General features: G+C 47.6%; 1 protein-coding gene and 1 long non-coding RNA gene across 9 annotated transcripts; one reads left to right on the top strand and one right to left on the bottom strand.

Moving 5' to 3' along the window:
* Positions 1–477: 477 nt before the first annotated feature.
* Positions 478–21,191, bottom strand: Cdip1 (cell death inducing p53 target 1). Of its 5 annotated transcripts, XM_048333277.1 has the most exons (7): positions 21,054–21,112; positions 4,457–4,575; positions 4,123–4,199; positions 3,520–3,618; positions 3,263–3,418; positions 2,397–2,670; positions 478–2,296 (listed from the first exon to the last, which is right to left on the bottom strand). In XM_048333277.1, the coding sequence occupies exons 4-7, from the start codon at positions 3,602–3,604 to the stop codon at positions 2,185–2,187; spliced, it is 627 nt and encodes a 208-aa protein (XP_048189234.1). In that variant the 5' UTR covers positions 3,605–3,618; positions 4,123–4,199; positions 4,457–4,575; positions 21,054–21,112; the 3' UTR covers positions 478–2,184. The 5 variants fall into 5 exon arrangements, with proteins under 5 accessions (XP_048189234.1, XP_048189233.1, XP_048189235.1 ...); XM_048333276.1 differs by lacking the exon at positions 4,457–4,575 and having other exon boundaries at positions 21,054–21,191; XM_048333278.1 differs by lacking the exons at positions 4,457–4,575; positions 21,054–21,112 and adding an exon at positions 20,641–20,878.
* On the top strand, positions 21,021–26,285 carry LOC125341189. 4 transcript variants are annotated; one of them, XR_007208907.1, is made up of 4 exons: positions 21,023–21,139; positions 21,511–21,643; positions 24,802–25,220; positions 26,110–26,285. It is a non-coding gene; the product is annotated as an uncharacterized LOC125341189 (long non-coding RNA). The 4 variants fall into 4 exon arrangements; XR_007208905.1 differs by having other exon boundaries at positions 21,511–21,653; positions 24,795–25,220; XR_007208906.1 differs by lacking the exon at positions 21,511–21,643 and having other exon boundaries at positions 21,021–21,139; positions 24,795–25,220.
* The last annotated feature ends 3 nt before the right edge of the window (positions 26,286–26,288 follow it).

Genomic DNA, 26,288 nt, shown 5'->3' with positions numbered 1-26,288 from the left:
GGGAGGGCAAGATGAAGCAGGATGAAGCCAGGCTTCCTCTACCCCCAGAGGCCCTACTAGCATATCCTTTTCAACCAGGATTCCCTGAGGTCTGTGAGCCTGGACTGTCCCCTCCTCTTGTCTGTGTAAACATTACAAATAAAGTGGTCTAGGCACACTTCCTCCATCTTCTGGCATGGGGTGGGTGCCATTTGGACCCCAGTAGCATATGGAGGACCAAGTGAAGAAGTAGATATCTTTTTTTTTTTTTTTTTAACAGAATCCACAGCAGCTCCCCAACACTCCTGCTCATGTCTTTGCCCCACCTTGTTTAGGAATGGATAGTCATTCCGACATCTTTGTCCCAAAAGATCTTGTCTACTTGGACCTATGATTTTCTTACTTAGAAATAACATTTGGGAGGTTTCCTACTTAAAAGACACATATTTGTTAGCTAAAACAGGAACATGAAGTTAGATATTTTTATTAATAGGAATGTATTGTTTTAAAAGTTTTATTCAAAAAAAGGTTCTCAAATGGTGGGAAAACTATAGACTGAGTCTATCACATTCACAGTTTAGAACCTGGGTGTCCAAGACTGCACCCCATAAGCCTCGGCTCAGTGGCTCTATCCTGCTAAAGGACTAAGAGCAACATCTACAAGGTAGAAGGAAGGCAAGCCAAAACTTGGAGGGAAAGGGGTCTCCAATTTACAGGTCCTTTGTGGCAGATACCAAGGAGTATAGATGGCTAGAACCAGTATCAGAAGGACTAAGAGGGCTTTACAGCCAGTGCTGAAACCAACTGCAGTGCTGACTAGTTACTGCTGGATTTCCCTGGGATTGGTCTATATCTGACTCTGGTTTACCACAATTAGGTCCTTAAATATTAATATTGTCCCCAGTAGTTCAGCTCAACCCCTGCCTGAATTAAGACTACTGTAGCCCCACCCTTTCTCCCTCAGAAAGAAGGAAGCCAGGCAAGAGAGCAGAGGCCCGGGCCAGGGGAGTGAAAGGGCCAATTTAATGAGGAACTACAAACTGAGACCAGGCCACAATTCACAGTGACAAGAGGCCATGCAATGGCAGTGCGAGACCAGGAGAGGGACAGCAACAGGATATAGCGTCCATATACCAACCATTCGGGAAGTAAAGACAGGTCTGGGCTTGCACCCCAACAGGGCTGGTGTCCACCAGAGTACCCTCACTACTCAGCTGCTCTTCCTGGTCCCCAGTCCAGTGCAGGGGCCAACACAGCAGCAGCACAGGCAAAGGAGGGCCCGGTGCTTCCTGGAAGTGAGCCAATGGAGAGGGTGTTGCATATCCCAGTGAACCTGCTATCTGTCCCAGATGGGACATAGCAGCCACCAGAGGTCACACCCACATACAGTGAGGACAGAGGGTAGACAGGAGATGCTAGGCTCATGAGTATTCCTTTTGGCCCCAGAAAATATAGGGGTTCACAAGTGTGGCCAGAAAGGGGGTCTGCACACCAGTTTGAAGCTGCCAGGGGCAAGGGAGAGTCCTCCTTCTTGGCTACCAAGGCTACGATTTGCCCAGCATCCTCTCTGCCTTGCACCAGGCAGCTTTTGGGCACTTGGACAGGAGTTAGAGATCTGGGTTTCCATACCTGAGAGTTCTGAGGGCCAGGATTGGCTATCACTACTTCTGTTACATCTTGCCTGTAGTACCCCACGGGTAAAATGTCTTATAGCAAACCCAGGCCTTATGACCCTGTCTCACTTGGGTCCACCCAGCTCTAGACAATGCCCACTCTAGGCCCAACATATCAGAAACAACTGTGGTTTCAGGCACAGCCCTCAGACTGGGACCCACTACTGCTCTAGTTGCTTTTGGTCCCAGGGAAAGCCAGGATGGAGACTAGACCTTGGACGGAAATGGAGGAATAAAGACCCCTGTAGGAGAGCCTTCCCAGCTTATCTTCTAGATCACAAATGCCAAGCAACCAGCAACGCACAAGTTCAGTGCCGCCCCTCTGCTACCCACTGGCCTTTGGGCCTTAAATCCAACATTTTTTGTTGGAAGAGTCAGATGCTCAGGGTAGGGCAAGGTGAGGACAGGATTTCTAGGGATGGTGGCACAGCTTCCAAACCCAGGGTATGGGAGTGGGGAAGCAACCACTGAGCATGGGGAGCAAAGCACAGGGGGCCAGACTGATAGGTGGGGGAGTCCAAGCCTTGCTCCGTTAGCACAAGCGCTTGTACGTGTAGATGTAGGCTTTGCAGCTGGGGCATGTGTGTGTCACATCCTTGAAATCATTGATGAGGCAAGGGATCAAGCAGCAGCCCAGGTCACACCTGAATCAAGAGACAGGGAGAGACAGGTTGAGGCCCAAAGAGAAGGGGCAGAGGTCATCCACACTGTGCTAGCCCCACTCTGCCAGCACCCCAAACTTACCCCATGAAGCAACAGAAGAAACCAAGCACAAAATTCATCAGGCCAATCTCATAGGAGATCTTGGTGGTGATGGCCTGCTGGCAGTGAGGACACACCGTTTGTACTGGTGCACCTTCAAAGATCTCTCCCTGTAGCACTGTCACTGTGGTGGCTGCCCCTGAAGGGACCAAGACAGTGGCTGTGTGGCCTCCAGGACCGGCATAGGGCCCTGGAGGGTAGGGTCCTGGTGGGTAGTAGCCCATGGGTGGATGAGGGCCTGGAGGAGGGTAGAAACCTGGAACAGCATAGAGCAGACAGAGATCATTGGTTGGTTGCATGTCTCATGAGATGAGCAGAAAGCCCAGTGGCCAACTACCTAGTACACAGCCTCCTAGAGGGCCACAGAATAGCAGTGAAAGGAGGAGGCTTTGAGGCTGAGGTCCTAAGTCCATGTGGCCATCATATTCATCCAACCTTTCCTAGGCTCTACGCTATGGGACCAAGACAAGGAATGCAGCAGTCTTCCCTTTGCTCCCTTGCCTATAGCAAGAAAGGACTAGGTCACTAGGCCTGCAGGGATGGAAACTTCCTTGGCCTACTTCCAGCCCCACTCCTGAATAGGGCTCCTCTTTATGTCATGATGCGGTATGCTTAGGACCAGCCCAACCTGAGTGGTAAGCCAGAGAGCTGCTGGTAAGGAAAGGTCAGACAAGTCCTTGGCAAGGAAAAGACTACATGAACACCCACTGTGACTGAAGGACTTGCCCAGAGCCAGAGTCCGGGTGTCTGTGCTACCCCTTGTCCATAGTCTATTACCAGTAATTCCTCACATTGAAGGCTGGACAGCAACTGACTCAGTGCTCCCCTTGTGTCCCTTCCCAACTCACCAGGAGGCATATAGGCGCCATCTGAACCCACATGTGGGGGAATGAAACCAGGCTGGGACATTGGGTGGCCTGGTGGCTCATAGGGTGGCGGGCCAATGTCTGCAGGGGGCAGTGGCATGCCTGGTGGAGGCTGCATCACAGCTGGGGAGGTGCGGCCTGGATAGAGAAGACAAGAGTTAAGCAAATCTGGGCTCAACATGTTGCGATGTACATCTCTGCTTTGGAACATGGAGTGATTTTGGACCAAGTGACCTTACCTGGAGTAGGTGGAGCTCCACTTTTCTCTTCCAGAAGGGGGGCTGTAGGGCCCCCAGGATAAGGAGGGGGTGGTTCATTAGACATGTTCACTGATGCTCCTGGATTGAAGACATAGACATGAACTGCTGAGTTCCATTCTGGCTCTAGACTCTGGTGGTGGTTGCCACCTGAAGTGTAAGCCCAAGTAACAGGCTTCCTTGGCTCCTCCTACAGGCAGGAGTCTCTTGCCTTGGGCTCAGGTACCTGAGCTGCCACCTTTTCCTTCAAGGAAATCTCTAGGATGGTACAGGAAGGGCTAGTAGGCTGGGAATGCTATCTTCTGAAGTGTGACCAGTGGACTGGTGGACAGTGGACAGTGACTCTGGCACTGGGAATGCCTCTACCTTCCCCATCACTTAAATTCTTTGGAAGCTGGAGGTGGTCATGGGAACAGGAGCCACTGAAGTAAAGCCATGGTCCTGAAGCTCGGAGAACCTGACCCAAGGTTCCACCAAAGACAGTTTGGCACCTACCTCCTCCAACAGTTTAGGACATACTCACAAGGGGCCACTTCTACCAAGGGCTGCTGCAGCTAGGGAAAAGGACAGCAGCAGACTTCATACCTCAGATCCTGGTGCTCAGAGAATGGAGGCAGGTGAAGGTCTTGCAGCTGTTGGCTGGGGCAGATGGCTCTAGGAAGCTGTTTCAAGGTAATCAGAAGCAATACTGTCAGCCAGACCACCTACAGGCTTAACTACTACATTCTCCCACCCTGTCTCCACTTTCTCCCCACAGTGCCCTGGGTGCCCTCCTCTTCCCAACAAGAGATACACTTCCCATGTATGAAGGAATGCAAAAGAAGCCAGCTGTGGTTCTTTATTGGGAGTAGGAGGAGGAAAAGAGTGTTAGTGGAGTCAAACATGGCCTCATTCTTCACTAAATTCCCTGAGCACCTACTATTAGGAATGAGAAGAGCAGCTGAGGTCTCCTGGCTCTCCTTCATACATGGCATCGTGAGAGTAACCATTAACAGCATTTTCACTAGGACCACCTTTTTCTACTGCAAGTAATATGATCTAGAAAAAAAACAACTCAACAGTGTAACACACACAGGTGTATATATAACTTTCCAAATAGAGCCCAGCACAGACTTGTTATAGTCCATCCACATAGGACAGAGGCACTAAAGAATTCTGCCACACATAAGGGAATATGGGGTACACAAGCTTAAATATGAAATTTAACAAATCAGAGGGACCAAGCCCAAACTTTGGGCTCAACTGACAGTTTGAGAAATGGAAGGAAAAAGATAAGAGCTAAAAGTATCAAATGTGTGATCCTCTTTGGCCTTCCTAGTGCTGGGATATAGGCATGTGTCAATGCCTATAATAGGCAATTGGTGGAAGATAATAGTTGACAATAAAAGATAAAGAAAAATAACAGCTGGACACAATGGCTTGTTATCCAAGTCAGCAGGAAGCAGAGATGAGCTCAGAGTTCAAGGCCAGCCCAGGAATAAAAGTGTGTGAAACTCCAAATCAACCAATGGCTGAGTACAGTGGCACATACTTATCATCCCAAGATTCTGGGGTGGTGCTTGTCTGACATCCCAGAACAGAGAGGTGGCTCAAACTCAAGTACCACCCAAAAAAAAGCAAAGTCAAGTCAAAACCTAAGTAGCTCAGTGGAAGGACACTTGCCTAGCACATGCCCACTCCATAAAGAGTAAGTGAATGAATGTTATGAACAAACGAATGAATAAATAGTAAAGAAGCTGGAACCTACACATGCTGCTGTAGGAGAGGCAGCCCTTTGGGCTCAATGCCATCCCCATTATTGCTACCTGTCATGCACTAGTGGCTCCTTCAGCCCTCCATCCATACTTGTCCCCTAAGTGCAGCACAAAGTGGGACACATTCCTCCAGTGCAGATGATAATCTAGATAGTGGCTTATGAAGACTCTCAGAACTCAAACAACAGCCTGTGCACCTTTCAACACTCAGCTCATCACAGCCAGACTTGACCCACGAGCCTTCAGGCAGAGGCAGTGTTGGGGCAAGTGTTGGAAATGAGAAGAAAAACTACCAAATTTGCATGGCCAACAAGGTGTAGCCACAGAAATTCTATTGCAAGTCATGACAATCTCTGAGATATTCTTGGAAGTCAGACTATTCTGAGTAAGGACCCAGAGAAGGAACAGTCCTGCCATTCTAAGTCAGGAGATAGGGGGTTCAAGAGTGCTGAGCCCTCCACTGCCTCAGACCAGCCTGTGGAGTAGCATGTAATATCTGCATATTGCAGAGAAGGCAAACAAGCTTATATCCCCAGAGTTGCACAGCCTCACAGCCACCTCAGGTGTTTTGAAGGATTTGGGTCTCATACTCCCACCTTTCCCATTTCTGGACACAACACTGAGGATATTGAGAGTGCCACACATAAAGTTGTGTGTCTGCTGCTCAGACCTGAGAAGTGGCCCCTGTTGGAGAAGCTATTGGCTCTTAGGGAGTAAAGGTACTTTCCATAAGGTGGGTTATGAGCAGAAACAGCCAGAAATGTGTACAGGGGTAGGGTGCTTGTGTTTGTGGGTGTCCCACTACAGAGCTTTACCGATCAAACACCAAGATCCTCAGTGTCCTTCTGGCATTTTTCAGGTATAGGCTCAGCAAGCAAGGAATGATTTGGGCCTTTGTCAGTACAAGGAGGGCAATATGGTAGGTGGCTGATGTTTTAGGAGGCTCCAGACTGAAGAAAGGACAAAACATGTGGAGCAGGCACTGTGGACATCCTAACACACACAAACCTGCAGCTTCCCTGAACTGTTAGAATTCTTACCAATGAGAGCATGAAGAAGAAAACCCTTAAGAGATTCAGCAAAACACAGGGAAGCTGGGGCAGATTCAGGGGCCTTAAGATGAAAGGAGTGTCCAGAAATTGGGGGTGGGGGCTGGTCCCTTCACCTTTTACCAATATAGCCTAGCAACTGCTTTCTGCAGGAAGTTACTCATGCAACCCAGGAAGCTGGAGCCTTGCCTCCACCTGCCTGTGCCCACAACCCACCACAGCCACCTTCCCACTGCTCCCAGAAACATAACTCTTTCTGCAAAGCCACCCTCGTATCCCACACCCTAGTCTACTGAAAATGCCTAAATCCTAAATGGCATCTGCTTCTCAGCACTAGGTGGGTGGGGTGGGCTTTATCCTAGAACGCAAACCTTTGCTCTGAACCCCAGGGTTGACTCCTGCCTGGGTACCCGCTCATGCAGACCCACTATAAGGTGCATACTTTCCCTTCTCTGTGCAGGCAACACTGTACACCAAGCCTCACAGATACACAGGAGCTGCCCCTTCTGTGAGCTGCCAGCTGGGGACTTTCCCAGGAGTGAGAATGGAACTGGTATTGAGATGCCTGCAGGGGTGTTTATATTTTGGGGCCATGTAGAATGTGACTCACCTCCAAGGAAACAATCTTCTAACATGGGATCAGCATAGCACCAAACTCAAGACTCCCATGTCTGTATCTCATTAGTGAGATGGCTGGCCCCAAGTCAAACTGAGAATGGACAGAGCAGGGAGCTCTGGAGTCAGACAGATGTTTCCCTTCCAGTCCAGGGTCCTGTGCGGGCCAGAACCCTCCTCACCTGTATGAACTGAACTAGGCTGCCAGGTCCCAGTGAGGAGGTGACAGAGAACTGACTACTGAAACAAAGACCTGGAATCATGGTATGATGGATATACAACTTTGTGAACATATTAAAGCTCTGAACTGTACATAATGATGAAGATACATCCTGAGAAATAGGTGATTCCATGTTGTGCAAACTACAACAGCTACATCATTAAGTGATAATCCTATTGGAACCCCTGTTGTATAAGCAATCCACCTGTGGCCAAAATGTCATGTTGCACTTTGACTGCAAAATGTCATGATTGTACTTAGAAAAGAATACAATTCCAGGGCAAGTCAGGGAAGGACAGTTTTACTAGACCTGGGGGTTGGGGGATCTGCTCCTGCTGCTGAGTTCAGCTACTCTCTGCAGGTCTGCTGCTTCCCAGGCAGCAGTTCCAAGTGCAAGGCTTTGGAGCTCTGGGGACTGTTCCTGGCCTTCTACTCTGTCTAAGGCTATTCATTACTCATTGCTGAAAGCAATGCAATTGATCCAAGGCCAAAACCAAGCCAACAGGCAATAGCCTGTGGCAGCGCCAGCAGTATGCCCACTGCAGCCGCAGGTCCCCTTGGAGGGAGGCAGCAGGACTCAATACTTCTTGGCTATAGACACTCCTGCAGGGTCTGAGGAATTCTCCAGTTGAAGTCATCCTACATACTGAGGGTACCAGCCCTATACCAATGGTCTCTTCTGTTCCAGTGGGCCTGTCAGCTGACACACTGCCAAGCCATTGTGAAATAAAGCCCTAGAGAGAGGGGCATTCTGAAGCTTGAGGCCTACTGGGATATTCAGCACGGCCAGCTCTGCACACAAGTGGGCTCTCTTGAGACTGAGGATTTCACCAGGTGGTGAGGCAGAAGTGACAGAGAGGACCTTCTGGCATTACTTCCTCAAGGGTCTACTAGGGCCATGCTCTCAAATTTTGGTGGGACAATTCCATTACACTTGATTATTGAGGACCTCAAATTTTGGTTTTGTAGGTCACATCTTTAAAGACCACAAATGAGGAGCCAGGTGCTCCTGGCAACACATGTAGAAACAGAAGGTTGTTTCCTTCTAGTAGCAGGCTTGCTTTGTTCAAGACACTGCTGAACACTCAAGTTTGTATCACTGCTTTGTACCACATGTTCTTTTGGGGGAGAGGGTTACAGGTTGACCCCAGGACCTTGAACACACCAAGCTAACACCTTACTACTAAGCTACATCCCAGCCCATCAGGGTTTTTGTTTTTTGTTGTGCTGGTCCTGGGACACTAAGTCAGGGCCTGGCTGAGGTCCCTGAGCCTCTCTGTGCTCAAGGCTCTACCACTTGAGCCACAGTGCCACTTCTGGCTTTTTCTGAGTAATTTATTGGAGATAAGTCTCACAGACCTTCCTGCCTTTGCAGGCTTCAAACCACCATCCTCAGATCCCTGCCTCCTGAGTAGATAGGATTATAGGCATGCGCCACCAGTGCCCAACTTTTTTTTAAAAGCTCTATGTAGAAAAAACAAAAAGCAGCTAGGTCAGCCAACAAATTAAAAATGGTATATGTCCTTTGCCTCTATACAGCTATCAAACTTGGTGTGAAAGGACTGTGTACCTCACATTTCATCACACAGAATGTTAAGCCACAATGTACTGAGCCAGGGATCACTGGCTCATGCTTGTGATCCTAGCTACTTGGGAGAATGAGAATGGGATGGTCATGGTTCAAGGATAGTCTGACCAGAAAAGTCCACCAGACTCATCTCAATGGAAGAAGCTGGGCATGGTAACACATTCCTGTCATCCCAGTTGGACTGTGGCCCAGTCAGGTGCCTGAGCAGTAAAAGAGACCCTACCTCAGGAATAACCAGCACAAAAAAGGCCAGCAGTGCAGCTCATTAGTAGAGCACTTGCCTAGCAAGCGTGAAGCCCCAATTTCAAACCTCAGTACTGCCAAACTAACACACAAAAACCCACTGGTACCCATTAAGACTTAATGAAGTAATATTTACTGCCTATGTGGCACTGAGTTGTGTGTATAGTGGCCAAGACCAGCTCAAGTTCCAGCAGATTCTTCCCCTCTGATTTTGTATCATTATTTAAATGCAGCATGATGCAAGAATGCAAGATAACAAATACGGTTATTTTCTGAGTACTTCCTGAGAGGTCTCAGATTTTCCTGAGACCATAGATCCCACTTTGAGAACCGTTGTGCTGGAAAAGCCCCACTGGAATGTAAGCAGGTGCAACATTAAGTACCTGGAGGCAGGGACAGGGACCAAAGGCAGCCTGTGGATCTTGGGTCCCACTGGGGATAGTGTGTTGTTTTACCTGGGCTGCACTCTGGGGAGGTACCTGCTGCCATGGAAGCAAGGAGTCATGACATGCACTCTGCATCAACCACACAAAATCCAGCAACACACCTTGTGTGCTGACCTCTCATGGTGGAAGCAAGGTTTAAAAGGAAGTGTAAGCTGGGAATGTGGCCTAGTAGTAGAGTGGTTGTCTAGTATGCATGAGGCCCTGGGTCCAATACTTCGGTACCACATAAACAAAAATAATTAAAAGAAAGTATAAAGCTGGGTGTGGTAGCAGACACTTGTAATCCAGCATTAAAAAAGCTGAGCCAGGGGCTGGGAATATGGCCTGGTGGTAAAGTGTTTGCCTCGTATACATGGAGCCCTGGGTTCGATTCCTCAGTACCACATATACAGAAAAAGCTGGAAGTGGCACTGTGGCTCAAGTGGTAGAGTGCTAGCCTTGAGCAAAAAGAAGCCAGGGATAGTGCTCAGGCCCTTAGTTCAAATGGGAGGGAAGGAGGGAGGGAGAGAGGGAGGGAGGGAGGGAAGGCGGGCAGAAGTAGCACTGTGGCTCAAGTGGCCGAGTGCTAGCCTTGAGCAAGAAGAGACCAGGGACATTGCTCAGGCCCTGAGTCCAAGGCCCAGGACTGGCAAAAAAAAAAAAAAAAAAAAAAAAGTAAAATTCAAAAAGTGCAAAACATCCAGCACAGAAGGGCAGCCTAGCACCCAAGAACACTGAATAAAGGCAACCTACTATTACACTTAGCACAAACAGGCACCAATGCCTCTGCCCTTGGGGGGTCTGATTTCCAGCAGTGGGGGATCCTGGTGCTCACACACCACCAGCATCAACCCCAAGATAAGCAACTCGGTTCCTGTGCATAGCAGAGTATAGGTTGTGCCTTTGTTCCTGGGACATCTGTGTAGAAAGGGAAGACAGCAGTCCCCCAAAGGTGAGTTCTCTAGTACATTTCCCTTTTGAGCATGGGGGACCTTGTTGGGTCTCCCCAGTTCAGCAACACTCTGGAAGGCCCTCCACCCCAAGGTGGAGGGCACAGCTGCTGCACAGCTGTGTTCTAAGGCCCAGTTGATTGCCCCTGTCCCTCCCTAGAGGAACTCCCCCCATGGTAGCCCTGGCACCAGCAAGCCTGAGGGGCTCCTTTGTCCCCAGAAGGCAGGTTCCACACATCTGGCCAGGAGCAGTATGTTCTGCCTTGCTTCGAAAACTGAAAGGCAGCCCTCTGCCTCGCCCACAGCCTCCCATCTGATAGACACAGGCCGTGCCTGCTGAGATGTGGGGAAGGGCCAGTTAGTGTAAACTTCAAAGAATGGCACTGACTCCCAGAGTAACACCGCAGAGCTATCTTTGGTCTTGATCTCTACCGAGCACCCAAGGGACAAGCCCCTTGAAGCCCTAGTTTAGGGTCGGATGGGGCAGGGACAGCATGTCTTGTTGGAATCAGTCTGGGCTGGAGCAGGGGTGTGAAGCATCACTTCAACAGGCACTCAGCCTTTCTTGTCCTGGCTGTCAGACCCAGGCCAGGTGCAGCAGGGAGAACAGGCTGCAGGTCACCTGACAGAGGGCATGTGCACCAATCCCCATGAGACACCTGGTACAATGGAGAACAAAGTCTGGGCTTGCCCAATGCCTTCACTGAAGGAATGACCCCAAGCTTCCTACTTCTTGTCTAATGCCCTCCCTAGCCATCTAGCTGCTTGTACTTATGAACATATTTCTACATGCTCTGCTGCCAGTGCAGCAAACACCTTCAGGAAGTAGGAAGTACAGACAGGGAGGGGAACCAAGGAACAGGGAGGGGAACCAAGGAACAGGGAGGGGAAACAAGGAACATGGAGACTATAGCTGCACCCACACTAGTCAATGAAGTCACCAGCACCTGTTCTAGACACAAGACGTGGTAATTGAGAACCAACTAATTTTAGAAACATCACTTAAGCCATCAAAATGGAGCCCTGGAAAAATATTTTGCTGCACTGAGCTGACACAAAATGGACAGTCTTGGGGCTGGGGATATGGCCTAGTGGCAAGAGTGCTTGCCTCCTATACATGAGGCCCTGGGTTCAATTCCCCAGCACCACATATACAGAAAATGGCCAGAAGTGGCGCTGTGGCTCAAGTGGCAGAGTGCTAGCCTTGAGCAAAAAGCCAGGGATAGTGCTCAGGCCCTGAGTCCAAGCCCCAGGACTGGCCCAAAAAAAAACACACAAAAAAACCCAAAAACAAACAAAATGGACAGTCTTTCTATTAACTTTTAACTAGTTGTCTTCCAAGTAAGATTAAAACATACCATCCTGAACTACAAAAACGGGTAAGGCCCTTCCTTGCAATCAAACTATGTCATCACAACAGTCATGGGCACCAAGTGGAACAATCTTTTTTTTTTTTTTTTTTTTTGCCAGTCCTGGGCCTTGGACTCAGGGCCTGAGCACTGTCCCTGGCTTCTTTTTGCTCAAGGCTAGCACTCTGCCACTTGAGTCACAGCGCCACTTTTGGCCGTTTTCTGTATATGTGGTGCTGGGGAATCGAACCCAGGGCTTCAAGTATACGAGGCAAGTGCTCTTGCCACTAGGCCGTATCCCCAGCCCCTGGAACAATCTTAACTGCACCACAAACACCTCCGAACTCTTGAGTCCAAAGAAGAAGGACTTGTGCCAGGACTTGCCTACATCTCTCCACTCTGTAGAAAGAAAAGCAACCTTTCCTTCCTTAACATATTTCAGAGTTACCATATGTTTTGGCCACCTGCCAACCTGCTCTGAGCAGTGAGGTGATCTTGTCTTTCTTAGATTTCTCATGCAACAGACCATTCCATTATCATTATTTTGCCAGTCGTAAGGCTTTCAGGATCTGGAGGCTGTCCCTGGCCTTTCCCTGGCCTTTTGTGCTCAAGGCTAGCACTCTACCACTTAAACCACAGCTCCACTCCTGAATTTTTGTGGTTAACTGGAGATAAGAGTCTCTGCTAGGACTGGCTTTGAACCATAATCCTCCAATCTCAGCCTCCTAAGTAGTTAGAATTACAGGCATGAGCCACCAATGCCTGGCTATCTTTCAATTATTTTTCTTTTTTGGCCAGTCCTGGGCCTTGGACTCAGGGCCTGAGCACTGTCCCTGGCTTCTTCCCGCTCAAGGATAGCACTCTGCCACTTGAGTCACAGCGCCGCTTCTGGCCGTTTTCTATATATGTGGTGCTGGGGAATCGAACCTAGGGCCTCGTGTATCCGAGGCAGGCACTCTTGCCACTAGGCTATATCCCCAGCCCTCTTTCAATTATTTTTGAAATTCTGGGTGAAGACCCTGAGCTGTGGTGATCTATGTCATATTGTAAGGGTGGCCACAGAAGTCATGAGTGGAACTTAGAAAATAATAGAGCATATGTGAGGCAGATTAGCATTTACTCCTTCCTAAGACTTCACAATGGCACTCTTTCAAGCTTTTTAAATAGCCTTTTCAAGAGTGTTAAAAGCACACAGCAAGCTTTGCTGCAAGACCAACAGAAAACCTGAGAACATGATCAGTCCTAGGGCACATGGAGCCATCCTGTGATTTTGAGAGCTCAGCCAGCCTACACCAATGGCAACCTGCTCCATAGAGCCATAGATCAGAGCACAAATGTTAGCAAAGGTGCGCTGGTAGAATGGCAGTGAAAGTGCTCTAGGATCTACAAGTGAGAAGCAACTATAACTAGAACTTTGTATGCATTATGTGAAATAGTATATGAAAGTTTAACAAAATTCCTATTGCTTGAAGTTCACACTGGACCTTCAGAATTCACTCACACAAACTGGGGTGAGAGAACTCCCTGGGAATTGTGGAGTATGCATCGTGTTTGGCCTTTCCACTTTTTTTTTTTTTTTTTGGCCAGTCCTGGGCCTTGGACTCAGGGCCTGAGCACTGTCCCTGGCTTCTTCCCGCTCAAGGCTAGCACTCTGCCACTTGAGCCACAGCACCGCTTCTGGCCGTTTTCTGTATATGTGGTGCTGGGGAATCGAACCTAGGGCCTCGTGTATCCGAGGCAGGCACTCTTGCCACTAGGCTATATCCCCAGCCCGGCCTTTCCACTTTTGATCATGTATAAATTCCTTTATGACTAAGACATCTAGAGGCAACCTTTCAGGGATGGAAGCCATCAGCAATAACAAAGTTTGAAATCTCTACTGATATTCATGCAGACATCTAGGAGATGTGGCTGTCCCAACTACTCAGAGCAGCTTTAGAATAGATAGAGCTAAGTCTTAAGCTGTTCTGACACACCTAGTGCTGTTCTATAGCACTGTCAGTGCCCTGTCCTGTGTCAGATTCTGCAGATGTTGTTCAGAATACCTTTGAGTGCTTTGGCCAGTGGAATCCTATGTGCTTAGTTTACGAAGATTTCATGGTACCAAGAAGAAAAAACTTAAGTCATGCTTTTCCATGTTAAGAGTAGGGTTGTGAGGGAAATGGGATGCAGAACAAAGCTGTCTCCGTGGGGCTACTGTTCCTCCATACCTCTCAAAGTTCACAGGTCAGTTAAGGGCTTTAATGAACAGTTGGACTTGATGACCTCTTTGTTTCATCATCCAATTTCAGAATCAACCTGAATGACTGTACTTGAGAATTCAATTCTGCATTCAATACAGTATCCAGTGAAAGAGGAGGCAGAGTAAAGGAGGGACAAAGGGTGAACAAATGCAGCAGTAGAACTCACTGGACACTATGTTGAAAATGAACTATACAACTTGTAGGTGGGGATGGGAAAAACTGTTAGAGAGCGAGGGAAGGGGTGATACTATTCAAAAAGAAATGTACTCTTTACCTGACTTATGTAACTGTAACACCTCTGTACATCACTTTTATAATTACAATTTTTAAAATGGCTGGGAATGTGGTTTAGTGGTAGAATGCTTGCCTAGAGTACATGAAGCACTGGACTCAATTCCTCTGTAATACATAAAGAGAAAAAGCCAGAAGTAGCACAATGGCTCAAGTGGTAGAGTACTACCAGCCTTGAGCAAAAGATGCTCAGGGGCTGGGATTATGGCCTAGTGGTAAAGTGCTTGCCTCATATACATGAAGCCCTGGGTTTGGTTCCTCAGAATCACATATATAAGAAAAAGCCAGAGGGCTGGGAATATGGCCTAGTGGCAAGAGTGCTTGCCTTGTATACTTGAAGCCCTGGGTTCGATTCCTCAGCACCACATATATGGGAAACGGCCAGAAGTGGCGCTGTGGCTCAAGTGGCAGAGTGCTAGCCTTGAGCAAAAGGAAGCCAGGGACAGTGCTCAGACCCTGAGTCCAAGCACCAGGACTGGCAAAAAAAAAAAAAAAAAAAGAAAGAAAGAAAAGAAAAAGCCAGAAGTGGCGCTGTGGCTCAAGTGGCAAGTGGTAGAGTGCTAGCCTTGAACAAAATAGAAGCCAGGGACAGTGCTCAGGCCCTGAGTTCAAGCTCCAGGACTGGCAAAAAAAAAAAAAAAAAGATGCTCAGGGAGACAAAGCATAGGCCCTGAGTTCAAACCCCAGGTATGGCAAAATAAACAATATAACTTGCTGGTTGTTTTGGGGGGGAGGGGGGCAGTTAGTCATGAAGCTTAAACTCTGGGTCTGGGTGCTGTCCCTGAGCTCTTCAGCTCAACGCTAATGCTCTACCACTTGAGCCACAGTGCCACTTCCAGTTTTCTGGTGGTTAATTGTAGATAAGAGTCTCACGGACTTTCCTGCCCAGGCTGGCTTTAAATAGAGATCCTCAGATCTCAGCCTCCTGAGTAGCTAGGTTTAGAGGAGTGAGCCATCAGTGCCCAGCTTTTTTTTTTTTTTAAAGTATCCCCAGAACTTTATGAGGCACAGGTAGTAGTTGTATGCCTGGAGAACTGACCAGCTATTAGGGAGACAAGACATCTGAAATGCAGACCCACATTTGAGTTTATTCACCCAATGAATACTGAGCTCCCACTGTCAGGCACTTTCCTAGGCAACCAAGGTGGGGACATCTGTCTTAATGGATGGGAGGAAGACCTGTAAAACAGAAATACAGAGCATGTCACACAGTGATACAGAATGAGTGCTGTGGAGCTGTGATTCTACTGTAAGCATGGAACATTCCAGATCTAAAGGTAGTAAGGTGAGCCATGTGCATGGTTGGGGAGAAGGTCCAGGAAAATATCTGAGCAGAGCTGGTGGCAGGAGAGCAGAGAAGGGAGTATAGAGTAAAAGGTGGTGGGGTGAGGGGCTTGGCTAGGTCCTGTAGCAACTGGACACTCACTTTTACTGAGTGAGCTGGGAGGCTTTGGGGGAATTTAGGAAACTGAGTTGTCCCACTTCATATGCTCATTACTAACATGGACTAACACGGGTCCACCAAAGCTCTGGTATCAAATAAGCAGCTTCTGGAAGGGGGAATCCCAATGTATTTGGGTATCACCAGCAGCCATAGGTACAGTTGCTTTTTTGGTCAGTTTGGCAAGAACTTCCAAGAAATGAATCAGTGTAGCAACTCTCCAGACCAAGCAAGTAACTGGAGTTTGATGGGAGTTGGCCCAACTCTTGAGAAATACAAGAATACCCAGGGAATATGAGCACTGAGAAGTGAACACTTAAAGCTTTCTCTGTAGAACTGGCCAGAATTTGTCAGGTTCAGGTTCAAGCACAAGCCAGTTTTACTCACAGACCTATTACATCATCCTCTTCTTATTCTAAGTGAATACCAATTTGAAGAGTCAAGACACTTAACTGAAATCCACTGGAGACTCTACTAGATCACTCACCTCAATGTTCTTGCCCTCAGGGAGCTAACCTCAGACCTCAGGGAAGCTAAGGCATTCGTGGGAAGAATTTACAAAAGATACCAGGGAAAACCAGCCAGAGCTCCAGCTGTGGGTTCAGCCCTAAGGGAAGACAGGTTAAGGTTACACTGGTCACAGGAAGGGGATTTTGCCACAATACTAGGGGAGTATGGACTCCACAGCCAGTCTGACATTCCTGGGCAAGGGTTCCCTACCAGTGGGCCTTATTTCAGTTGGGTACACGCCAGTCTCCAAATGGTGGTTGAAAGAGTTCTAGATATTTACTCCCTTTAAACCTTGACCAACAGGCAAGTCCTACTAAGTCCATAGTTCAAAACATGCTCCTACTATCTGGTGGGCCAAGGTTCAAAAGGAAAAGTCCAGGTTCAAGCCCAGGTCCCAGGCATACCACAATTCACTCCAGCCCTACCATACTTCACCTCACACTTTTTTTTTTTTTTGGCCAGTCCTGGGCCTTGGACTCAGGGCCTGAGCACTGTCCCTGGCTTCTTCCCGCTCAAGGCTAGCACTCTGCCACTTGAGCCACAGCGCCACTTCTGGCCGTTTTCTGTATATGTGGTGCTGGGGAATCGAACCTAGGGCCTCGTGTATCCGAGGCAGGCACTCTTGCCGCTAGGCTATATCCCCAGCCCTCACCTCACACTTTTGATGAATGCTTGAGATTAACCTCAGTGGACAGCCTATGCTATTCCTAACCAAATGTTCACTATCCCCAACCCAGGCCAGAGCACACTTAGCTCAGATGGACTTCACTAGCTCCTCCTACAAATCCCTTTGTTTATGGCCAAAATCCAAAACAGGAAAAAATATCATTTCATGGATTGTACAATCAGCTCCGTGGAGCTGTAATCACAATTGGGCCAGGAAAACCTGTTTCCTGCCTATGTCCCTGGTCCTCTCTTCCTTTAACCCCTGCTGTTCAGGAGAGCTGGGTGTGCAGCCCTGCTCTGATGTGTGGAAACACCATGGAAGTCACTGAAAGACACCTGTTGCTTCCCCAGCTGGAAGATGTGTACCTCTGAGGATGACAGGTGAGAACCCACCAAGGAGGAACAAAGAACAAACACATAGAGAGCCCCACACTGAACAAAAATCTCATTTGTCCTATATCTCCAACTTGTAAAGCTGTTGTACTTCATGTCAGCTGAACCTAGGACACATTTCCATTTTGTGTTAGAATTCTCTTCAAAAGCCACCCAAAGCAACTCTTGTACTTTTCTCTACCTATTTCTACCTATTGTGGCCTTTTTTTTTTCTTTAATAAGGAAAAATCCAGACAGTGTAACTAGCTCTGAATCCAGACTGAATTAATATTTGTTGAACACATTAGCAGCAATCTAGTTTTCAGAACACTCACAAACCAGGGACATTGGAAAGGTGACAAGAAATATTTTCTGTAAAGTGATCTAATATTGCCAAAAACATGTGTCAACTATTTTCACAGAAAGTACCAGAATGTTAGTGAACTGGACTCAAGTTCCTGGGTTTAAGTAATCCTCCCACCTCAACCCCTGGGACTACAAGAGTATGCCTGTTTGATGGACCTCTTTGTCCTGTATTACATAGCTTCACGCTGTTTTTACTTGATCTAATGTAGGTACCCCTAATCTTTTCAGCACTTATAGTAGATACAGGTCTTTATTTTCCCTGGGTGTTGTTCTTCACCTAGATGGAATAAATGAGGCTCTAGAAGGCAAATGGCTTCAACATCAAAGGAGTGGCCACCATTAAGGTCAGCTGACTCTACCTCTAAGCAGTGCTGGTCCCAGGATCCCATCACTATCCCCAGAGCACTGCTGACTCAGCAGGAGAGGTAGAGTAGGGCCAGAGCTCAGGTGGTCAGATAAGCCATCTCCTTGAGTAGAGGTCTATCCACCTCCCCTTCTGCTTCCCCTATCCTGGAGATAGTATTTGGGAGAATCCTGACAGGGCAGCAAAGACACAGAAGCCTTTTGGAGGATCCTAAGAAATGGGCACATTTCCATTCTATACATTCTAATTCCATGTACCCTCACAGGACAAGAAACCTTCTGTCAGCACTGCCAGCCTGGCTCTCCTCTCCTTCCTTCAGGGCCAGGTCCTCTGCAGAACTTCCCTAGCATGCTCTCTTCTCACTAGATCATTGTCCACATTCAGGACAGAAACAATAACAGAAAACTATGACTTTAATTGACATGTTTCCCAAACTGTTCTCTATGAGGAAAAAAAATCCTTCTTGAATAGTGCTTCTGAAACAGAGACAAATTTCCATACACCTGTCTCTTCTGTCTCAACTGAACAGGGCAAGAGAGGGATTGGCTTGTGACTATGAAACCAAGTACTAGTGCCCAAGAGACACAAAGCCATGACCTCTAATTCACGAGCACCAGGTTGCCAAATATGCTTCCCAGCCATGCTTCCCTAGAATTTAGAAAACACCCGCCAAACCAGCAGGTTTAAATCAGGCAAGCTCACTTCAATTACTGCCAGCATGATCTACTGAGGCAACTTGGCCTCTGAGACACATTACATTTTCTCCCTCTCAAAACCATCTTATTCCCTGAAGTATTCACACATTCCATGTTTCTACTCTCAGGGTGATTCTAGAACAATGGATTTTAAATCCTCCTAAGAGCACATTAATGGTCTCTCCTGCTTCATCAGCCACATGCTAAGGAAATACCTCCAAACCTCTTTGGATCCTCAGGGCTGGGAGGCTTGTGTTAGTTAAAAAGCAATAAGCAATCTAAGCAGCTGTGGCTCATGTCCATAATCCTTGGTATTCATGAGGCTGAGATCTCGACATCAAGGTTTGAAGCCAGGCTAGGCCTACAAATGTGAGAAAACTCTTTATGCTTAATTAACCAGCAAAAAGCTGGAACTAGAGGTATGGTTCAAGTGGTAGAGTGAAAGCCTTGAGTAAAAAAAGCTAAGCAAGAGTGCAAGGCCTCATGTTAGCTCAAATACTAAGGGAGGGAGAGCCAGAAGTGAAGGCATGGCTCAAGTGGTAGAGCACCAGTCATAAGCAGTTAAAAAATATAGAGGTCCCCAGTTTAAACCCCAGTACTGGCATACACACATACAGAAATACTTTTATTGAAAGCAACAAGACTCTAAGACTCTATTAATGATGTGCATTCTTAATTATTTGAAAATGAAATGTACTAGTGTGCTAATACTTTGGCATGTATAAACAATACTGGATATGTGATAAAGTGCAATGAAACATACATTTTAGGCAGAGGTTGATGGACATACAATGGAAAAATTCAACTTGTCTGTATGTTTCAGATTTTTTCCTAACTAAATGTGGAGTGGGCGGGTTTTCTGAAATGGCCAGTGATTAACAATACCTTTCCCATTAGGGGAACAGGGCAGTGAGGCACTAGTGGCTCATACCTATAACCCTAGCTACTCAAGAGTTCAAGCTCCAGAATGGACACAAAAAAAGGGGCGGGGGGGGGGGACACAAAGGAGTAGGATGGATGAGGAACAGTAATAGAGAAGAATTTTATCAGAGTCCAATGTATGTAATTATGGACATATCACAACCAATACATGCTAGTAAAAAGGTTTTAAAATAGAGCAGAAGGCAAGCAGAGTTGGCTGGCCTCCTCACCCCGCCCAACTCTGGTCAGCCCCAGAGAGAAGCAAAGTACTAAGGAGGGCGATCCCATTTGCTTAGGCCCTGCCTGGTCCACATTCCACCCCAAAGAACATATACAAAAGTGACATAAGTACTAGGGAGTGCACGCCTGCCAGGGGCCCTTGATGCTCAGCCTCAAGTGTACCTGAGTTATCTGAGGAGCTTATTAAATACAGATTCTTGTGCTGCACCCCTATAAAATACCCAATAAGAACCTAGGAAGAGGGGTGGACCCAGGAATCTTCCTGTTAACAAGAACCCTAGTCGTTCTGACGCAGAAGATCCTAGACCGATTACTCCCATCTTTTTTGCCACCTGTTGAGAGGCCCCAAGGAATCCACCTTCCGTCAAGGTCCTGGTTGGTGTGAGGCTTGACCGGCAGCCCGCCTCCCTAACCAGTTTGCTCGAGGGCCCCGCAGAGTCACGTCCAGTCCCGCACGCGCCGGCGAGCCTGCCGGGGGCAGGGAAAGCGCGGCGGGCTCCTCTGGGACCTCCAAGGTCACCCGCGGGGCTCGTCCGGGCTGCTCTGCTTGGAGACCCTCCTTCAGACCCCCGTTCCCTCATCTCCCGCGGAGAAATGGCCCAAGCTTCAAACATCGTGGGAACCAGTGATTGGAGGGGCCACGCTAGTAGCCGGGCCCATGAGAGGGGTAACCCCAAAGCTCCCGAACAGCGATCGCCGCAGCCCCGCAGCTGCAACCACCACCGAACCCCCAGGCCGCCCGGGGTCCAGCACCCATTCCGAAGGAGACGGGCAGAGCCAAACCATCCCCGCCCCTTTTACCTCCGAAGCCAAGCACCGAGGCTTGTTTGGGATGTGGAGACGGGTAGGGGGGGTCTTCCTACCTTTCGAAACCCCTTAGCCCGCGGCTTCTGCAGGGACGCCGCCCCCGTGTGACCAACGGCCCCGGGCACTAGCAAACTGCCTGCGCGCCCGAAGGCTCCTGGGACTTGTAGTCAAACTGAGAGCCCGGAGGCTCCTGGTACTTGTAGTCAGGCTGAGCTTCCCGCAGCTCGCCCGCAGGCAGGGATCTAAGCGTCCGGCATGCAATGCGGGGAAGGGGGCGGGACTTCACGCCCCCAGGTCACTGGGGCCTGTGGGGTGTGAGGCCCAGCCCCCGTTAAGGACGAGAGTGTTCAATGTAGGTGGCGGTTCTAGGGAGAGACTCCACCCCCGAATACCCCGAGGCAACTCACCGTCCCGCAGCTTGTCAGCAGAGGAAACGCTGCTGCAGGAACGGCCGCCTCAGCAGCTGGTTGGCGCACCCTGTCAGAGGAGGCCCGTAGGCTCTGGTTGCCTCTCGGAGAGGCGCTGTGCCTCGCGCGGCACGTGACACGCCTCCGTGACGTCGGGGGGCGGGGCGGCTCGGGCGCGAACTGAGCACGTGGGAGGACGGGGAGCCTGTCAGTCTGCGGAAAAGAAGGTTGCCGAGTCCTGAGAACCGCGGGGCTGGCGCGCCCTCTCCGACCCAGTCCGGTCCTCCGCTCCTCCCCCCGACTCCCGCACTCGGGAAAAGGATGGCGCACTTTGTTTTTTTTTTTGTTTTTTGTTTTTTTGCTTCTAGGCCTCCTTTGTATCACAAATAGTTGTCACTTCAGGAGCTGCGCATAAAGTTACTGAGCCCGCGCTCACAGGGCTCTTCCATTCGGGTAGACCGTGTACAAGTAAGTCACAAAACGCCCAGGGCCACGAAGGAAAATCGCCAGACGTCCTACCTGGGAATCAGGGCCTGCTTCTTCAAGGACAGGGAGACCAGGGGCTGGCTTGTGTGGGGAAGGAGTGGAAGGTATGCTATGGTAAGGAATTTGGATCTCTCCTGTTAGCTAACGCTGCTGAAGAGCGATAAACAGAATTACAGTCCGTGGTCGTCATCCACAAGTTTTGTTTTTTTTCCGCAGATACTCCCACTCACCAACATTGATTTCTAACCCTCAACTCGGTACTAGAGTGCCTTCTCATTCATTCGTGAACATGTAGTTCCGCCCATTCGTCTTCAGGTGCCCCTTTTGGGGGACTTTTTAGTGCTATGAATCGCTTATTTTTGTGCATCTTGTTGTGACTGCTGTTTAAAACGGCCCCAGGCTTAGGGCTAAAGTGCTCTCTAGTTCCTAAGAAAGTTGTGAAATGCGTTACTGAGAATATGTGTACTAAATGAACACCATTCAGAGTTGGGATTGAATCAACAATATCTTTACATACTCTAAACCAATGTTACACGTTGATTTGTTCACAAAAATGTGTGACCAGAGGCTCACAAGGACCTAACCCTACATACATCCCACCCCCAGAAGTAGTAGTTCCGTGTTCCTAATTCATCATTTGTAGTAGATTTTATAGTATATAATTATCTTAAACAGTAAGACTTAACTGTATATGATTTGATTCTGTTTCCTGTGTGGAGAGTGCTTTGGAGGGCTGGGAATATGGCCTAGTGGTAGAGTGCTTGCCTTGTATACAAGAAGCCCTGGGTTCAATTCCCCAGCACCACATATATAGAAAAGGTGGGAAGTGGCGCTGTGGCTCAAGTGGAAGAGTGCTTAGCCTTGAGCAAAAAGAAGCCAGGGACAGTACTCAGTCCATGAGTTCAAAAAAAAAGAGAGCACGTGCTTTAGAGCAATAGAAGCCATTAGGGAACTGGGAGGCTAGCACATACATGTAATTTTAATTTTTTTCCTGCTAAGCATGTATAACACAGGAGAAATTAATTTCAGTGGTACTATATATTTAGCTCAATATACACAAAATATTATGTCAGTATTTTATCAGTATAAAAATACCAGTGGAAATATTTTACTTATTTTCACACCATCTTTGGAATGCATTCTATTATTTTATTGGATATTTTAATTTACATCTAAATTTAGTTTGGACACATTTCAAGAGTTTGCCCCATGTAGTTTGTGTCTACTGTATTGGTCCGCACAGATGTAGAATTTAGATTTAGAGCAGTTACTCACTTGACCAAGCAAGGTCTTGTTCTAGCCTTGGAAATATACAAAATGGAATGAAGCCCAATCTCTGTTCTCAAAGTGTACACAGTCCAGCTAGGGAGGTTAACATAATAGCTTATTTTGAAGATGTCAGCAAGCTTTGAGAGTTCAGAAGAGGGAAAACCCCGACAAGGAGTGATTCAAAGAAGGGCATGGTGCGGGGAGGGGGAAGGGGGAGGTTGGCTAGGAATGTAGGATTGTGGCCTGGTGGTAGAGTGCTTGCCTAGAATGCACAAAGCCCTAGGTTCGATTTCTCAGCACCACATAAACAGAAAAGGCCGAAAGTGGTGCTGTGGCTAAAGGAGCCAGGGACAGTGCTCAGGCCCCAAGTCCAAGCCCCAGGACTGACAAAAGAAAAGGGGGGCGGGGAATGGACATTTAAGCTGGTACTTCAAGGATGTGTAGGGGGTCACCCAGATGAAAAAAAGTGGTAAAAGGCACACTAGGCAGGAAGCTACTTATACAAAATCATTGAGAAGTGAAATGCAGTGTCTGGGGAAATGCAAGTAGGTATGTGTGTGTGTCTGTGTTTGTGTGTGTTGCTGGAGTTAGAACCCGTGGCCTCATACATGTGAGGCACATGCTCTAACACTTAGCTCCACTCTGAGACTGGAAAAGCAGTTTTGTATGACTGGGTAGGAGAGTAGAAGAAAGATGGGGGTCTGAGGGAATTTGGAATTTATGCTATTCAGTAGGTAATGTCATGTTGAAATATAAGGCAGGAAGTTACTGAAGGAAGGGAAGGGAGCTTTGAGGGATCCAGAGGAAAGACCCGTAGAGACTAAGAAGAGGGTCAGGAAGGAAAGTAGAATGTGGACTAAAGGGTGGCAAGTATGTCCCCCTCAGCAAAGGGCAAATAGAATGGAACATGCCAACCCCACCAGATGCCTTATGAAAATTTGCTGACCCTCTGGGATCCATTCAGTATCTAATGCCAAAACCAGTGACAGCCTAAGTTTTAGTCAGAAGGAACCGAGTTCAAGTCTTAGATCACACCATTGTGTGGTACTGTTCAAAAGTATTTAATAGGGGCTGGGAATGTGGCCTAGTGGTAGAGTGCTTGCCTAGCATACATGAAGCCCTGGGTTTGATTCCTCAGCACCACATACACAGAAAAAGCCGGAAGTGGCACAGATGGCTCAAGTGGTACAGTGCTAGCCTTGAACAAAAGGAAGCCAGGAACAGTGCTCAGGTCCTGAGTTCAAGCCCGAGGACTGGCAGGAAAAAGAAGTATTTAATACTTCTAACTACAAGAAGGGAGAAACATGACAGCAGTTTGTTTCATAGGACTGGCTTCACGCATTGAGTCACTGTACACAGTGCCTGGCATATTGGTGCCACTTGATACAAATGGCAACTGTTAGTACTTGATGGCATGGAAGAGCTCTGGGTCCCAATTTGCTCACCTAAAAAACTGAATCATCACCTCCCAGCTACCATGAACAAGAATCTAGGAATAAATCAAACAACTGAAGTGTGTGTGTGTAATATGAAGACAGATATTCCTTAAAAGATTAAATGTGAATCTGGGTGGTGGTGGCTCATGCCTGTAATCCTAGCTTCTCAGGTGGCTGAGATCTAAAGACCATGGTTCAAAGCAAGCACAATCAGGAAAGTCTGTGAAACTCTTATCTCCAATTAACCACCAAAAAAGCCAGAAGTGGAGCTGTGGCTCAAGTTGTAGAGCTCTAGCCTTGAGTGAAAGCAGCTCAGGGACAGTGCCCAGGGCGTGAGTTCAAGCCCCAAGATCAGCAAAACAACAACAACAACAGAAGCAGCAAGGCATGATGATACATGCCTGTAATCATATCACTCAGGATGAAGAGGCAGGAGGATTGGAAGTTTGAGTCTGCCTAGGCTACATAGCAACTTTGTTTAAAACAAATAAATAGATTAAATGAAGTCCTTCAACAACTTGCAATTCTATTTCTAGAACTATGCCCCAAGAAAACAGAGGAAATACATCCAAAGATCTATGTGCCATTGTTCATACTGGGGAAGGTCACATTCCTAACTGCTCAAAAATAAGAGTAACAGACCATCGATTCCTCAACACCACACACACAGAAAAAGCTGGAAATGGTGCTGTGGCTCAAGAGGAAGAGTGCTAGCCTTGAGCATAAAGAAGCCAGGAACAGTGCTCAGGCCCTGAATCCCAAGCCCCAGGACTGGCAAAAAAAACAAAACAAAACACAAGAGTAACAGACCAAACTTTGGCCAAGCTCCCCTGAATCTTCCCAATTGGACTTTGTGTTGCTCAGTTTCAACACCAATCTTGTTAGATAAGTTCCCACCCTGGATTTCTGACCTAAATCCTCATCCCCCATCATACCCCCAGGGGGCTGGATCTACCCTGGCCTGCCTTTCAGCAAGGTTCTTTTTTTTTTTTTAAGGGGCATGCAGAATTTTATTTTTTTATTAAATTTTATTGACAAGGTGATGTACAGAGGGGGTACAGTTACATAATAAGGTAGTGAGTACATGTCTTATAACATCTGTTACACCCTCCCTCATTTTTCTTTCCCTTTCCTGGTTCAGGTAAGCATATATACAATATCCAGTGTACCAAAATCATATACAGTAACCACAAAGGGCACACCAAAGGAAATTCACCTAGTGCATTAAGCCTAATGACAACAATAAAATCCTCCTGTTTCCTTCTCTTGGAGTTCATTTTGCTTAACCTCATCTTATATAATCATATGTACATAGCTGTTGAGCTGTTGTCATCCTCTGATAGGTCTAGACCTTTTTATGTTTATTTAGTAACTGTTTGGTTTTAGATACATAATGTAAAGTCGCTGACCCAGACATCTGGAAACACCATTTAAAAAGTGTTGTAGAGCTGACTCCATCTTGATTAGGGAAACATGGTAGGAAATGTTGGGGAGAATAGAGCTGACTCCATCTTGATTATTAAGTCAACCTGACCCCAAAATTCTGATTCTGTAAATGGCTTAACTTGTTGTTTGCTGTACCCCTGGGTCAAGCCCCTACATCTATACTACGCTTTTACCTCTATAAACCCCAATTTGAGGACTGCTCGGGATCACGGTGGCAGTTCCCAAGTCTGTGCTGCATCCCCAGCCAGGCAGTTTGCTTTTTGCTTCCCCAATAAACCCACCTTTTTGCTTGAGACTCTGAGTGGTGGACTTTTGGAGGGACGTGGAACCTCCCCCCCACCCCCTAGACCCTGTAACAAAAAGAAGTTTGTAATTTTACAGACATAATCTCTACTGTTCTCCCCACCTCCCCTAACAAGGGTCTTGTTAGATCAAATTAGCCAAGAATTACCCTGCCCTCACTAGTATTCCATCTACCTATAGCACCCTCCAACTCCTTTGATATAAATGCCTTCTTTTCCTTATTGTCTAAAGAATTGAGCCTATTTCACTTTTCCCCTGTTGCAATTCAATTATTCCTGAATAAAATCTGTTTATA

This window comes from Perognathus longimembris, chromosome 23 (genome assembly GCF_023159225.1).
Source record: "Perognathus longimembris pacificus isolate PPM17 chromosome 23, ASM2315922v1, whole genome shotgun sequence".
Classification (NCBI taxonomy): Eukaryota; Metazoa; Chordata; class Mammalia; order Rodentia; family Heteromyidae; genus Perognathus; species Perognathus longimembris.
The sequence above is the reverse complement of the archived record's forward strand: the minus strand, read 5'-3'. Positions and strand labels throughout refer to the sequence as shown.